The 17,733-nt window shown below is 39.0% G+C and overlaps 1 protein-coding gene across 1 annotated transcript; it reads right to left on the bottom strand.

Moving 5' to 3' along the window:
- Positions 1-14,778: 14,778 nt before the first annotated feature.
- Positions 14,779-15,741, bottom strand: LOC108388446 (olfactory receptor 52N2-like). Its single transcript, XM_036994487.2, has one exon. The coding sequence runs from the start codon at positions 15,739-15,741 to the stop codon at positions 14,779-14,781; it is 963 nt and encodes a 320-aa protein (XP_036850382.2).
- Positions 15,742-17,733: the final 1,992 nt, after the last annotated feature.

Raw genomic sequence — 17,733 nt, 5'->3', positions numbered from 1 at the left:
CTCAGCTTTTGCTTGTCTGGGAATTGTTTAATCCCACCATCATATCTGAATAATAGTCGTGCTGGATACAGTATCCTTGGTTCAAGGCCCTTCTGTTTCATTGCCTTAAATATATCATGCCATTCTCTTCTGGCCTGTAGGGTTTCTGTTGAGAAGTCTGATGTTAGCCTGATGGGTTCTCCTTTACAGGTGACCTTTTTCTCTCTAGCTGCCTTTAAAACTCTTTCTTTGTCCTTGATCCTTGACATTTTAATTATTATGTGTCTTGTTGTTGTCCTCCTTTTATCCTTTCTGCTGGGGGTTCTGTGTATTTCTGTGGTCTGATCGATTATTTCCTCCCCCAGTTTGGGGAAGTTTTTAGCAATTATTTCTTCAAAGAGACTTTATATCCCTTTTCCTCTCTCTTCTTCTTCAGGTATACCTATAATGCAGATCTTATTCCTTTTGGATTGGTCACATAGTTCTCTTAGTATTATTTCATTCCTGGAGATCCTTTTATCTCTCTCTATGTCAGCTTCTATACATTCCTCATCTCTGTTTTCTATTCCTTCAATGGCCTCTTGCATCTTATCCATTCTTCTTATAAATCCTTCCAGGGTTTTTTTCACTTCTGTGATCTCCTTCCTGACATCTGTGATCTCCCTCCAGACTTCATCCCTTACCTCTTGTATATTTCTCTGCATCTCCATCAGCATGTTCATGTTTTTTATTTTGAATTATTTTTCAGGAAGACTGGTTAGGTCTGTCTCCTCAGGTGTTATCTCTGTGATCTTTGTCTGCCTGTAGTTTTGCCTTTTCATGGTGATAGAGATAGTTTGCAGAGCTGGTACGAGTGACGGCTGGAAGAGCTTTCCTTCTTGTTGGTTTGTGGCCTTCCTCTCCTGGGAGAATAGTGACATCTAGTGGCTTGTGCTGGGCAGCTGTGCACAGATAGGGCTTCTGCTTCCTGCCTGGGTGCTATGGAGTTTATCTCCGCTGTTGCTGTTGGTGTGACCTGGCTCGGGCAGCTGCTCCAAAACTGTGGAGCCCCGTTTTAGAGGGAGCAGCTGGGAGGCTATTTATCTCCATAATGGGCCTCTGTGCTCCCTACTTCCCAGGGGCTTAGAGTGCCCAGAGATCCCCAGATTCCCTGCCTCTGGACTAAGTGTCCTGCCCTGCCCCTTTAAGACTTCCAAAAAGCACTCTCCAAGCCAAAACAACAACAGCAACAAGAAAAGAAAAAAAAATTAAATAATTTTTTTCTAAAAAAAGAAAGGAAAAAGAAAAATGCACGATTTTCTTTGTCCTCAGGCGCTGGTCTCAGGCACCCACTCACCAGACTTGCTTTCCTGTTTCCCTAGTATTGGGGTCCCTGTCCCTTTAAGACTTCCAAAAAGCACTTGCCAAAGAAAAAACAAAAGAGGGGGAAAAAAATGGCCACTCCTGTTTCTTCTCCGGCATCAGCCTCAGACACTCACTCACCAGTCCTGCCACCCCGTTTCCCTAGTATCCAGGACCGTGCACATGCACTGTGTCTGCGCTCTTGTCCGGTTGGCTAGGGCTGGGTGTTCAGCAGTCCTGGGCTCCCTCTCCCTCCCTGCTGACTCTTCTCCACCCACTGGGATCTGGGGGGAAGGGGTGCTTGGGTCCCGCCGGGCCGGGGCTTGTATCTTACCCCCTTCATGAGGCACTGGGTCCTCGCAGGTGTGGATGTGGTCTGGATGCTGTCCTGTGTCCTCTGGTCTCTATTTTAGGAAGAGTTGTCTTTGTTATATTTTCATAGATATATGTGGTTTTGGGAGGCGATTTCTGCTGCTCTACTCTTGCTGCCATCTTGGCTCCTATCCCCCCTTCAATCTTCTTAAAACTGAAATAGTGTTCCTGAAGTTCTTTGGATTTTAGTAAATTGACATTTTTGAAGTTTGTTTTGTTTATAGAATGACAGATTTTTCTAAAGATTCCCCATGATTAGGTTCAAATTATGCATTTTAGAATATATATCATACACTTTGTCCTAGGTGTGTCACGCTGCAAGCATATGTCAGTTTACTCCTTTATTGGGGACATTAACATTGCTATTTGGAGGACACTGTCAGTATCTCCCAGCCGTACACACTAGAACCACACTTGCAGCTCCACTAAACTGGATTCCATCCTGTGATGTAACAGAGCCTGCAAGCCATGTGAAACTCTGAGGCATCTCAGTGAAAGGGCTTTTTGCATGTCTCAGTGAGGGCACCAACTCAGTGACAAAAGTCTGTGGAGGACAGGACTGCTCTTCAGTCCATGTCAGATACCTGAGTGCAGCGATCACATGGCCTTGTGTCTTCGGTAACTAAACCACCATTTTCAGAAGCCAGTGGGTGGACATAGGAGTGACCTTTATTGTTATTCACTCCTAGTGATACACGTTTAATTTGATCTCAAATTAGTCTCCACCGGTCATAGTTCCAAATTTCCTCTTCTTAGGGGACACGGTGTCTACAAATATGACGTCTACTTGATTATGGTGGCTCACTGTGCCTATAGACTAGGAAATGGAGAAAGAAGTGACTCTACTAGCAGAAATGCTTAACCCAGATTGTCATGAGGAGAGATGGCTGCTGCTACACAGTGGTGATGGGAGGTCCACGTCTGGAGCCGAGGAGGTCAGTGAGAGGCCTCATGGTACTTCCAGTGTCTGGTGATTATCCATGGGCAATGCACCTTAGGAGCACTGAAATGTGTGCATGGACTCACAGGCTTGGTCCGCCGGGGGAAAGGTGTAGGATATTTGCTTGTGAGAAATCCTTAACTAGTGAAGTTCCAGCCTACTCTAATAGAGGTAGAACAGGGAGATAACAGTTATCACTTATGGCTTCAGAATCAGCTACAGTGGGTTTGTATTTTGACCCATTAACCTTCCATTTACAAGTTCTCTCTCTACCTCTTTCTCCCTCTCTTTTTAACAAAATGTGACTGGCTTCTACTTTTAAAAAGCCATGAAAAGCTAGGGATAATATACTGTGAGACACAATTGGGCCTGGATCTTGCATATGGTAGAATACAACTGAGGCTGTTGGTACCCTTCCCACAACCCCTTGGCACTCACAGTTCCTGCAAGCTGTGACCCTACTCGAGAGCTTTCTTCAGTTGGCAGGCAAGGAAGTCTTGAAGTGACCAGGAATTAAGTCACCTAGGTCCCATGAGTGGGAGTTGGAAGGCAAATACTCATTCACTCACCTCATGATGGGGAAAGGATACCTATTCCATAGCTTCCAGAAACACTCCCATTGTACGGAGCAGATGAACCTAGACTCAGTCACCTTCTTATATACACACCTATATTTACTTCCTTTTCTTCCATTTTACATTCCCTCATCAGTGTGTCCCAGTGTCATCTACCAAAGAAAACATTCAAGTCGGGTCAAACTATCATCGCAGGGCTGCCTCTGGGAAAACCTAACATAGCATCATATCTCTTTTAAATAAAAAGATATCTTGAGAAACCACAAACCTAAAGAGGCAAGCTCAGTATTTAATTCATTTACAATATGTACTAGTACTATCAGATTAGATAAAAGGAAGCATAATTATTCACATTTTAATGATGAGCTTCAGAGAGACTAATTGTTTTAGGGCCATATGAATAATAGGAGACCACATTAGAGTCTACAACCTGTTCTGTCTAAGCTCAGAGAAAAAGAGTTTAAACTGGTACATTCTGTTTCTGTCTTGAGCAGCAGTAGCTGTGAGGGAGAAAAAAGAAGAGAAGAGAATTTAAACTACTCAAATAGTAGTTGAAAAGCTATTGATTCAATCATTGACTTATCTCTAAATTGCTGCAAAAGGAAGAGTAGAAAACATGGAAATATGAAGCATGAAAGAGTCATATATAGCAATTTTAGGAATTATGGATCATAGCATTCATTGCAAGGTAAGAATTAACAAAATTATAGATTTCTTAGTTAAAGCAAGGTGGTACTTATATATATATATAGTTCAAAACAGACAAAACTAATCAGTGTGGGTAGAAATCAAGATAATGGTTAGTTTTCGATTCTTGACTAAGACAGGGCTTGACTGGAGCAACTCAGATGCTGATAAAATACATTTATTGCCCAGGCTTTGGCATTTTTCTCTTTGAGGAAATTCATCAGGCTTGTAGTTATGACTCATTTTCTCCTGTGTGTTCTTTATACCTCAATAAAAATATTAGAAAATAAAGTAACAATGTTTAATGTTTAAAAGTTCACTTAATATTTATATCTAAAAAATTTTAGCTGTTGGGCAACAGCAGGCTTGGCACTGATTGTGGCATAAATTTATAATGAAAACTTCTTCCATTAATCAAAAATACATAGTGGGAAGGTGGTTGGCATTATATAATATGTTAACTTTACATCCATTAAATTTTATAGTTTTTCAATATCTAGAGAAGAACAGTTATGTAAAGAAGGTTAGGTTTTTTATCTCAGTTTTTACATTAATACAGATGAGACTTCTGTCTTCATCTAGTGCAAGTAAGGCCTATAATTCAGCCTTATAGGCAGAAATATGAATCAATCTTAAAAGGAAAGACTTGCTGGTCCCTAGCTCGTTGCTAATGAAGAAAACACAAATCTTTAGCGTAAGCTCAAATTAAAGGTAAAAACAAATGTTGCCTGAAGATAGTAAGGTGTGCTTTATTTTACACTTGGATTAGAAAGATGAGTCATATCATATGAGACATAGACTATATTTAAGCTTCAGAAATTGATTTTCCTGAGTTACATTTTAAAGTATTCCCTGTTCGTGTATTGAGGGATTCAGTTAAGAAACAGTTTTTTGGAGGGAGAGGACGTATATACCACCCTGAGATCTCTAAAAAGTTCAAACACATACATTGCTAATAATAACCCATAGACTTGATTTACATGATACTGACCCTTGTTCATTGTAGTCCATCTGTCTCACTGAAGTTGGACACAATTCTACAGCTCTATGTGAATCAGACAGGGCTCAGAGGTAGACTTGAAACTACTCAAGGTTTTTCCGTGAGGCTCAATGGATCTATTAGATATAGTCAGTCCTTCAAGTCTCAACATTCTTTGATATTATAAACCTAACACCTCACATAAGATAGGTACTGTGCTAATTGTGATAGAAATTATAAGACAATAGCTAAAATATAAGGTGAAGAATATCTACTTGCTAATTCATAAGAACTCATTTAGAACTTAGAGTATTTATCTGGCATTATGCTAAAATGCTATTGGTAGAGAGATGAGTAAGGCAACTGTTTCATGGGATATTTGGTTAAGAGGTCCGTACACATGTACAGGAGGCACATATGCTATAATAGGAACTGCTGGGTCCTGAGTATTAAGAAGGTTCTTTGATAATGCAAATCAGAGATCTTTTGACTTGCTTAGGGCTAGCCTGTACTTACCATTGTATTAGTTACTTAACAAAAAATATGAATTATCCCTTAACAAATAACACATTACATAGCTGTACCCCAATTCTGACTTGTATTGATAACCTTGAATATATTTTTAAAAGTCCGGATAGGAGGGGTGTAGCCAAGATGGTGGCATGAGTGGGACAGTGGGAATCTCCTCTTAGAGACATATATATTTTAAAAAATACAACAAATACAACTATCCCTAAAAGAGAGACCAGAAGACACAGGACAACAGTCAGACTACATCCACACCTGTTAGAACCCAGTGCCTTGCAAAGGGGGTAAGATACAAGCTGCGGCCCGGCGGGACCCGAGCGCCCCTCACCCCATCTTCCGGCAGGAGGAGAGGAGTTGGAGCAGGAGAGGAGAGGGAGCCCAGGACTGCTAAACACCCAGCCCCAGCCATCCGCACCAGAGCGCAGACACAGTACGTGCGTGGGGGGCTGGAAACTAGGGAAGCAGTACAGTAAGACCTGTGAGCGGGTACCTGCAGCTGGTGCCCCTGGGACAAAGAAAAGCAAGTGCATTTTGAAAGTTTAAAGGGACAAGGACCCCACAGCTGGATGGAAGCATCCCAGGACACTTAGCCCAGCAGCTGGAAATCCTAGGGAACTCTGGCACCCTAACACCCTGGGCAGCAGCTCTGAGACTCCTCATGACAATAAACAGTCCCCCATCTGTTCCCAGTCTGGTGTCCCGCCACAGCAGAGTAGCAGCCTGAGGCTGGCCATGCCCTCAGCAAGGGAGCTTCCTCCATAATGGCAAGCAAAAAACAGACCCAGTCTATGCGCATTGCCCAACATGAGCAGCTAGGAGTCCCAGTAAAGAAAGACCAGGAGCAAGTGGAAAGGGTCTTGGCTCTCCCAGCTGACAGACAAGTCAATAGCTCACCACTGCGTCTATCAACATGAAAAGGCAAAAAAAATTTGATCCAGACAGGGCTAACTCAGACACCTTTGACGTTCTCTCCTGAGAAGGAATCTGGGGAGGTAGATTTAACTAATCTTCCTGAAAAAGAGTTCAAAACAAAAGTCATAACCATGCTGATGGACTTGCAGAGAAACATGCAAGAACTAAGGAGGGAGAATACAGAAATAAAACAAGCTCTGGAAGGACGTCAAAGCAGAATGGACAAGATGAGACCATTAATGGACTAGAAAATGGAACACAGGAATGCAGAGAAGCTGATGCAGAGAGAGATAAAAATATCTCCAGTAATGAAAGAATATTAAGAGAACTGTGTGATCATTTCAAAAAGAACAATATTTGCATCATAGGAGTACCAGAAGAAGAGAGAGAAAAGGGGATAGAAAGTGTCTTTGAAGGAATAATTGCTGAAAACTTCCCCAAACTAGGGGAGGAAATGGCCTCTCAGATCACAGAAACACACAGAACTCCCATGACAAGAGATCCTAGAGGGCAACACCAAGACACATAATAATTAAAATGGCAAAGATCAAAGACAAGGACAGAGTATGAAAGGGAGCCAGGGAGAAAAAAAAGGTCACCTACAAAGGAAAACCCATCAGGCTACCATCAGACTTCTCAACAGAAACCGTACACGCCAGAAGAGAATGGCATGATATATTTAATGCAATGAAACAGAAGGGCCTTGAACCAAGAATACTGTATCCAGCAGGATTATCATTTAAATATGAAGGAGCGATTAAACAATTTCCAGACAAGCAAAAGTTGAGGGAATTTGCCTCCCACAAACCACCTCTACAGGGTGTCTTAGAGGGACTGCTCTAGATGGGAGCACTCCGAAAAAGAGCACAGAGCAAAACATCCAACATATGAAGAAAGGAGGAGGAGGAATAAGAAGGGAGAAAAATAAAAAATCATCAGACCATGTTTATAAAAGCTCAACAAGCGAGTTAAGTTAGACAGTAAGATAGTAAAGAAGCTAACCTTGAACATTTCGTAAACACAAACTTAAAACATGCAATGGCAATAAGTACATATCTTTCAATAATCACCCCAAATGTAAATGGACTGAATGCACAAATCAAAAGACACAGAGTAATAGAATGGACAAAAAAGCAAGATCCATCTATATGCTGCTTACAAGAGATTCACCTCAAACCCAAAGACATGCACAGATTAAAAGACAAGGGATGGAAAAAGATATTTCATGAAACAACAGAGAGAAAAAAGCAGGTGTTGCAAAACTAGTATCAGACAAAATAGACTTCAAAAAAAAGAAAGTAACAAGAGATAAAGAAGGACATTATATATGATAAAGGGCTCAGTCCAACAAGAGGATATAACCATTATAAATATATATGCACCCAATACAGGAGCACCAACATATGTGAAACAAATACTAACAGAATTAAAGGAGGAAAAAGAATGCAATGCATTCATTTTGGGAGACTTCAACACACCACTCACTCCAAAGGACAGATCCACCAGACAGAAAATAAGTACGGACACAAAGGCACTGAACAACACATTAGAACACGTGGACCTAATAGACATCTATTGAACTCTACATCCAAAAGCAACAGGATACACATTCTTCTCAAGTGCACATGGAACATTCTCCAGAATAGACCATATACTAGGCCACAAAAAGAGTCTCAGTAAATTCCAAAAGATTGAAATCCTACCAACCAACTTTTCAGATCACAAAGGTATAAAACTAGAAATAAATTGTACAAAGAAAGCAAAAAAGGCTCACAAACACATGTAGGTTAAGAACATGCTCCTAAATAATCAGTGGATCAACAACCAAATTAAAATGGAGATCCAGCAATATATGAAGACAAATGACAACAACAACACAAAGCCCCAACTGCTGTGGGACGCAGTGAAAGCATTCTTAAGAAGAAAGTATGTAACAATCCAGGCATATTTAAAGAAGGAAGAACAATCCCAAATGAATAGTCTAATGTCACAACTATCAAAATTGGAAAAAGAAGAACAAATGAGGCCTAAAGTCAGCAGAAGGAGGGACATAATAAAGATCAGAGAAGAAATAAACAAAATTGAGAAGAACAAAACAATAGAAAAAAATCAGTGAAACCAAGAGCTGGTTCTTTGAGAAAATAAACAAAATAGATAAGCCTCTAGCCAGACTTATTAAGAGAAAAAGAGAATCAACAGAATCAGAAATAAGAAAGGAAACATCATGACGGACCCAACAGAAATACAAAGAATTATTAGAGACTAGTATGAAAACCTATATGCTAAGAAGCTGGAAAACCTAGGAGAAATGGACAACTTCCTAGAAAAATAACACCTTCCAAGACTGACCCAGAAAGAAACAGAAAATCTAGAGACCAATTACCAGCAATGAAATTGAAGCAGTAATCAAAAAACTACACAAGAACAAAAGCCCCATGCCAGATGCATTTACCTCAGAATTTTATCAGACATACAGAGAAGACATAATACCCATACACCGTAAAGTTTTCCAAAAAATAGAAGAGGAGGGAATACTCCCAAACTCATTCTATGAAGCCAACATCACCCTAATACCAAAATCAGGCAAAGACCCCACCAAAAAAGAAAACTACAGACCAATATCCCTGATGAACGGAGTTGTAAAAATACTCAACAAAATATTAGCAAACCGAATTCAAAAATACATCAAAAGGATCATACACCATGACCAAGTGGGATTCATCCCAGGGATGCAAGGATGGTACAACATTCGAAAATCCATCAACATCATCCACCACATCAACAAAAAGAAAGACAAAAACCACATGATCATCTCCATAGATGCTGAAAAACCATTCGACAAAATTCAACATCTATTCATGATAAAAACTCTCAATAAAATGGGTGTAGGGAGCAAGTACCTCAACATAATAAAGGCCATATATGATAAACCCACAGCCAAGATCATACTGAACAGCGAGAAGCTGAAAGCTTTTCCTCTGAGATCGGGAACAAGACAGGGATGCTCACTCTCCCCACTGTTATTCAACATAGTACTGGAGGTCTTAGCCATGGCAATTAGACAAAACAAAGAAATACAAGGAACCCAGATAGGTAAAGAAGAAGTCAAATTGTCACTATTTGCAGATGATGTGATATTGTACATAAGAAACCCTAAAGACTCCACTCCAAATTACTAGAACTGATATTGGAATTCAGCAAAGTTGCAGGATACAAAATTAACACACAGAAATCTGTGGCTTTCCTATACACTAACAATGAACTAATAGAAAGAGAAATCAGGAAAACAATTCCATTCACAATAGCATCAAAAAGAATAAAATACCTACGAATAAACCTAACCAAGTAAGTGAAAGACCTATACCCTGAAAACTATAAGACACTCTTAAGAGAAATTAAAGAGGTCACTAACAATTGAAACTCATCCCATGCTCCTGACTAGGAAGAATTAATATAGTCAAAATGGCCATCCTGCCCAAAACAATACACAAATTCGATGCAATCCCTATCAAATTACCGACAGCTTTCTTCAATGAACTGGAACAAATAGTTCAAAAATTAATATGGAAACAGCAAAGACCCTGAATAGCGAAAGCAATCCTGAGAAAAAAGAATAAAGTAGGGGGATCTCGCTCCCCAACTTCAAGCTCTACTACAAAGCCACAGTAATCAAGACAATTTGGTACTGGCACAAGAACAGAGCCACAGACCAATGGAACAGAATGGAGACTCCAAACATTAACCCAAACATATATGGTCAACTAATATTCGAGAAAGGAGCCATGGACATACAATGGGGAAATGACAGTCTCTTCAACAGATGGTGCTGGCAAAACAGGACAGCTACATGTCAGAAAGTGAAACTGGATCACTGTCTAACCCCATACACAAAAGTAAATTCGAAATGGATCAAAGACCTGACTGTAAGTCATGAAACCATAAAGCTCTTAGAAAAAAACAGGCAAAAATCTCTTAGACATAAACATGAGTGATCTCTTCTTGAACATATCTCCCCGGGCAAGGGAAACAAAAGCAAAAATGAACAAGTGGGACTATATCAAGCTGAAAAGATTCTGTACAGCAAAGGACACCATGAATAGGACAAAAAGGTATCCTACAGTATGAGAGAATATATTCATAAATGACAGATCTGATAAAGGGTTGACATCCAAAATATATAAAGAGCTCACGCACCTCAACAAACAAAAAGCAAATAATCCAATTAGAAAATGGGCAGAGGAGATAAACAGACAGTTCTTTAAAGAAGAAATTCAGATGGCCAACAGACACATGAAAAGATGCTCCACATCACTTGTCATCAGAGTAATGCAAATTAAAACCACAATGAGATATCACCTCACACCAGTCAGGATCGCTACCATCCAAAAGACAAACAACAACAAATGTTGGTGAGGTTGTGGAGAAAGGGGAACCCTCCTACACTGCTGGTGGGAATGTAAATTAGTTCAACCATTGTGGAAAGCAGTATGGAGGTTACTCAAAATGCTCAAAATAGAAATGCCATTTGACCTAGGAATTCCACTTCTAGGAATTTACCCTAAGAATGCTGCACTTCAGTTTGAAAAAGACAGATGCACCCCTATGTTTATCGCTGCACTATTTACAATAGCCAAGTATGGAAGCAACCTAAATGTCCATCAGGAGATGAATGGATAAAGAAGATGTGGTACATATACACAATGGAATATTACTCAGCCATAAGAAAGAAACAGATCCTACCATTTGCAACAACATGGATGGAGCTAGAGGGTATTATGCTCAGTGAAATAAGCCAGATGGAGAAAGACAAGTACCAAATGATTTCACTCATATGTGGAGTATAAGAATAAAGGAAAACTGAAGGAACGAAACAGCAGCAGACTCACAGACTCCAAGAAGGGGCTTGCGGTTACCAAAATGATGGGGTTGGAGAGGGTGGGTGGGGAAGAAGGGAGAAGGGAGTTGAGGGACGTTATGACCGGCACACATGATGTGTCGGGGAGAGTCACAGGGAAGACAATGTAGCACAGAAAAGACAAGTAGTGACTCTGTTTCATCTTACTACACTGATGGACAGTGACTTCAATTGTGTGTGGGGGGGACTCAATAATATGGGTGCAAGTAATAATCACATTATTTTTTCATGTGAAACCTTGAAGTAAGTCCTGCAGGAATATAGTAATAAATGAACATATTCATCAATTAGAATATTATTTATAAATGAAAGTGATCAAACTAATACTTCACACAACATGGTCAGCTTTAAATGTAATCATTGCCATTTTTCAAGTTGAGAACAAATCACTTCTCTGGTGAAATTTGTTGTTACAGCCTATAAATCTGTTTTAATTTATTCTTTCTCCTCCTCTTTCCTTCTTTTCCTTCCGCTCTCCTCCCCTCTTTTGTTTCTCTTTTACCAGTCTTATCCTGTCTTTTATTTTCTTTCCATGTAGCCTGCAATTTCCTGGGTACATGTGAATTTCTCTTTTTTTATCATTATTGTAGTTCAAGTATTAACTGCTACTGTGATGAGTCTCTTTAAGTGTCTCTTTCTTTGTATGTAGTACACTCTTTAAACTTACATGCACGCATCAATATTAAATTTAGAGCCATTACTCTTTTTATGTCTTTGGATATTATTTCTAGTCCAGTCATCCTGAGCTCTGTATTATTAACACCAAGGATGTTTATGTTGTCTCTTCATTCTCTGTACTTTATCTTCTCTCAACGTTTTTCCTTCATTGTCTTTATCCATGCATTCTACAAGAGCTTCTCATATTTAATTACTAATTTATAATAATTCCCAACTAAAAAGCGTAACATTTTCTTTACTCTTTAATAGATTTTAATTTTTATCATGTTTTTGCTTTTCTAATTAAAGTCTCTTTTACCCATTTGTCCTTGTTTGATCCTGTCCTGTTACCTTATTATCTCATTCTCTCCTCTTAGTGTCCAAGGTATTTCTGTCCTTATTCTTTTTTTCTCCTTTTTCATAGGTTATATGAAGTTATGCCTATTTTTGAAACATTTTTAAGTCGTCTTTGAAATCTAGCAGTAAACATTTTATATGCCTGTCATAATCTTTTCATTTTCCTGTGTAATATTTCCTTTCTCTTCTTTCTCAGGACATTATTATAGATGCAATATAATTCTTATTGTCTGTGGTGGTGTTGCTTTCCCTCTTTATCTTTAACCAGAGTTAGTTTTTAAACAAATATGGAATATAAATGTCTTTTTTATTTTTTCTGTCATCCCTCTCATACACAGATATGGAGGACAGATTAATATATGGATTCCTAAACCGCTTGTCAGTTTCTAGCAAAGCTGACCAGTGTCTCTCTCCTCCTGAGGGAGTGTTGTTACCGTGGCTCCTAGTACAGTCAATGTACAGTCAAGGTCTGTCCCACCCATATCCCTCTCTAGGGTAGTTATTAGGAAAGACTTGCAGACTAAGTGTGTTGGTCTATACACTTATCCCTCCCTTTCAATACCTAATTCCTATCTAATTATATTCTATATTTTCAATTTTCCCCAGTATATCAAAGAAGGTGAATGTGCATGTTTGTGTGGTTGCAGGGAGTTACAAGTCGCATAAAATATCAGGATGTGCATTGAGTGCTCTTACTACTAAGCAGATAAAATAAGTGGATGTACAGAGAAAGACTATTGCCAGAAAATGCCTTTGTATATTTTTATCTTTTTGGATCCATTTATAGTAATGATATTTGTTGCATTGGTGTTCTCTCAAATTATTATAGTAAACATTTTTTCTGTATCTTTTGGCTGGCAGACATAGACATTTTAGTTCCCATTCAAAGACTGTAGTGATTCCAGAATCTTGACTTCATGTTTTGTCGAATCTTACACAAGGGCAAAGTGTGCCAACACTGAAGCCATTCATTTGCGTTAGTCTTTGTATTGGCTTTGAGCCTTATCTCCTGCTTGCCTCTGATTTTCCTGTTTAATTCTAAAATCTTGATTTTCTTTTATTTTTATATTGTTAATGTACAATTACTTGAACAACATTATGGTTACTACACTCCCCCTATTAATCTTGATTTTCTTTTGCTTTTAGTTTTACTCTCCTTAATTTCATAAATATATTTAAAACAGTATTTTTGTGTGTTTGGAGGGTTGGAGGAATTGCACTTTTCTATTTGTATTCAGATTGCCGTCCTGGTTGGAAACCTTCCAAACAACAGCTTAGTATGATCTAATAACACACTAACATTTTTAATGCAATATAATTTCAGAAAACTCTATTACATATCATAGTCTTCAAAATTTCCAGCAGAAGAATAGAAGACTTTTTAAATTAGTTTGTTATGCACTTAAATATTAATACAAGTCAATTTCACAAGTATCAGCAATGGTACAAGGTTTGGACTGGCAATTAAACTTAGAAAACTCGGGAAGTTTTCATCCCAAACTAGATTTCCTTAGTATCACATTGGATATACGGAATGGAAATCAGTATATAAAATGTCTTCAGCTTGTTAAGTGACCAGCAGTGACCCAAGTGTAGCTTCTTATTTGCTGCATGGAAAAATGACCTGATTATAGGAGACAAGTCCAATGTTTGGGAACAACTTGGTCATTATGTAAACTTTCTTCAAGTAATCAACTTCACTTTGTTATCAAACCATGGTAGAGGATTTTCAGCTGTGATAGTTGGGCTAGGAGAAAAACAATTCTATGAATCAGTCAAACCCAAATGGTTGTAGATTTTTCTGGTAAATCTATTCTTTTTTCTACTACCACTTCACAGTCACTTCTAAGACTGATTCTGTGTGTGCTTCAAAAATTTCCTGGAATTATCCTTAAAAATTTCTTTGTTCTGAGTTTTTGTGGCTTATTCCTTGCTTAGTATTCAACCTTTTATTTAGATCTTACTGATACAAATATATGAATATCATTCCCCTTGATAGTGGAAATTCAATGCAGCTTAGGTATACATGAGATAGTTTATAGAACTACACTATACAAAATGATTCAGTGAAAAGAATAGTGGGAGTAAATGAAGTGACTAAAATGTGTGTGAAAAGCTTTATGAAACAGACTCTGAGATTTCTTTTTTTATGGATTTCACCAGGAACAGGTGAATCTCCAGTAGAAGATCAGGAAATCTTTTATATTACGTCTAGTGTGCACTCCACTTGAGATTTGTTCAACAGGCAAAACACATTAGGAAATAAGCAAAGCAATTATTTCTCAAAAGCATTCAGGTTATACTGAGGTGAAATTCCTTTTAAGAAAAAGTAATGCTTAAGTTTAAAAGGAATTTTCTTATTTATTAATTTCTATCATTGATGCATCCTCAAAAGAAAAGAATTCAGTTAATATTATAGCCGATATTCAATGAATATTCTTTTCTTTAATGAGACCAGGTTGTCTTAAATTTACACTCAAGAATCTCCTCTGAAATATAATTTGTCTTTCCTTAATTTTGGATGTGATTCATGAATCTATTTCATTATTAATACATCTTTCTCCTTAAAAAGTAATTTGATCACTCCTTCTCTTATTTGCTTGGTCTTGACCCCATAAACAATGGGGTTCAGGGTAGGAGGTGACATCAAATACAGATTAGCAATGATAATATGAATGCTGTGGGGAATGTTTTGTCCCCCAAAACGGTGAGTAAAAATCGTGAATAAGGCTGGAACATATGTAATGACAATAGCACAGATATGGGATGTACAGGTGCTGAAGGCTTTGTGACGAGCATCTGTGGATGACAAACTTATCACAGCCCGCAAGATCATAGCATAAGACACAGAAATACAGCAGATGTCAAACATTCCAATAAGGAGAGCAACCATCAGTCCATAGATAGCATTCACCCTGAAATTGCCACAGGACACCTTGGCCACAGACATGTGGTCACAGTAGGTGTGGGGGATGTGGTTGCTCCGGCAATAGGGCAGGCGCTTGGTGAGGAGAGTGAACGGGGTGACAAGCACCACACCCCTCAGGAAGGTGGCAAGACCAGCCTTGGTGATGACAGGGTTGGTGAGGATGGTGGCATAACGTAAGGGGTAGCAGATGGCCACATAGCGGTCCAGGGCCATGAGCATGAGCACTCCAGACTCCATCCCAGTCAGCATGTGGACAAAAAACATCTGAGCCAGGCAGGCATTGAAGTCAATCTCCTTGCGGTTGAACCAGAATATGCACAGCATATTGGGTACAGTGGTGGTGCACCAGGTGACATCTGTGAAGGAGAGCAGGGCCAGGAGGTAGTACATGGGCCGGTGCAAGGACTCCTCATGGCTGATGAGGTAGATGAGCCCACAGTTGCCCACAACAGCAATGATGTACATGAGGCAGAAGGGCAGGGAGATCCAGATGTGTGCGTCTTCCAACCCGGGAACACCATTCAGGATGAAGACCCCTGGGGTCAGGCTGGAGCTGTTGGCCCCAGGCATAGCAACTTATGGGAGGGGGACATTTTACATTCTTTATCAGCAATTAATTTCTGCATAGGAGAAAGAGAGAGAGAGAGAGAGAGAGAGAGAGAGAGAGAGAGAGAGAGAGAGAGAGAGAGTTTGGGACCACCTAAGAGGCAGTCGTACGGACAATGATACTTCCAAATGCCATGAACATTCACCTTGTTGTAATTACTAGGATATTTTTTTCCCCAAAGCTCTAGCAGGAGAGTCTGAACTACGGTGTCTAAAATAATTCAACAGTACACTCTTACCCTACTCAATGTCTCGTTGTACACTTTGTCTAAGGAAGTACGCTCACTTTCTCCAGCACTCCCCAGCGTACCTCTTACACTCCACCACATTCCTATAAAAAGCTGTGAACTGGACTGCAAGTGTCTGCTTCCTTCCAATAAGATACTTCTATTCTCTCCTCTCCTCTCATTCTCCTTTTGCTAGCTGTACTTGAGTCTTGTCACTGAAATCAAGTGAGTATATTTAGAGGGTCACCCTAAGTGAACCAGCCCTCCTCAGCAGGACCTTTGTCCTGCCTTGAAGATTATGAAGAAAGCTGATTCACCACGTAAAATTTGCAATCATGTTCCACATAACTTGCTTAACATAATCCATCTTAGATAGTCAATAAAATGTGTGTGAGTGAAGGAATGATGAATTAGTAAGGATTTGGTACATCTGGTATTCAAGCTCACATAATGCCAATTTCATGCTTTTCCACACTGAAATTTCGAAGGTAGTTAGTTCTTCAGTAGGAAAAAAAATTACTTATATTTCTACATCATAGGCAATTTTTATGGAATTTTAGTAAAAATTTAATTAAAAATTTAAATTCCATCAGATACAGCATCCTTTCCTTTTGGCTTCTGTTTCTGCTACTGCTATGTTATTTTATAGGTTTCCTAACCATTCTTACTAAAAAATTTTCTGTCAGGAAAGCCTTGAAGTTCTAATAGTTACTGACTCTCTGTACTGTTTTAATTAAATAATATTTCTTTTGTTATAACAGTACAGAAGGAAATACCTTATCTTTGGATTGCTATTTTTTGTAGAAGCAGTAGAAAGGATTGACTGATAATTGAAGGAATTTTTAGAGTTAGAGATGTTTGAGAAAATGAAGTTTCCAAATGGTTAAAATACTTCCTTTCACTGAAAAAATAAAGCCATCTAGGCTCTGAAGTAGACGCAAGTCTCACCATAAGCAAAGTCAATGCCAAACACCCCCCACTGTCCAGCAGAACTATATAGAAACTTGCAGTGTGATGGCACGTATTTCATGGCTATAAAGCCATGAATCATAGCCCAATAATCTGGAGATCACTGTTGTGTCCATTCCTTCTGACTGGAATACACAGAAGCCACCATGAAAGAAGGAATCCAATTTCAGAGCATCATGATCTCCAGTTTCTAAACTAACTGCATCTCATGTAAACAATCCCTTCCTATAAGAAAGTTCTCCCAAACTTCTCCAGAAATGGAGAAACCATTATTTCATAGTCTTAGACCAGAGATATTGGAAGATTAATCTCTGCAGTATCTGCCATCTTTTATATGTACACCAAGATGACATGAATAGGATAATGGAAAATGAGTCTAAGTCCAGTGGATATCACCCAGATAGAAAAAGAGCCATTACCTCTTAAAAAGAGAAAGGGAAAGAGAAATACATTGTCTATTTCTAATATTGCCTTCTTCTAGCTGTCCTTGTATTCCAGGCTATTGTATTCTTAGGCAGTGATGTCTTACTTATCCCAAAACAGGTATTTTTGAAAATTGCATGCTCACCTCAGTGTTAAGCACGGTCAAATCCCTATACATTGCTGATAATAACTAGGAGTTCTTGGAAATCTGGGATGGCATTTTCTTACATAGGTTTTTTAGTTTCCCTGGAGACGCACCAGCAAGATGTCCCAGGCTGATTGAATCTCTATAATTAGATTTCTCTTTGAAAGAAAATTAACTTTGGACCTGGGAGTA

Source organism: Manis javanica, chromosome 11 (assembly GCF_040802235.1).
Source record: "Manis javanica isolate MJ-LG chromosome 11, MJ_LKY, whole genome shotgun sequence".
Lineage (NCBI taxonomy): Eukaryota > Metazoa > Chordata > Mammalia > Pholidota > Manidae > Manis > Manis javanica.
This window is presented reverse-complemented; position numbering and strand designations above follow the sequence as displayed.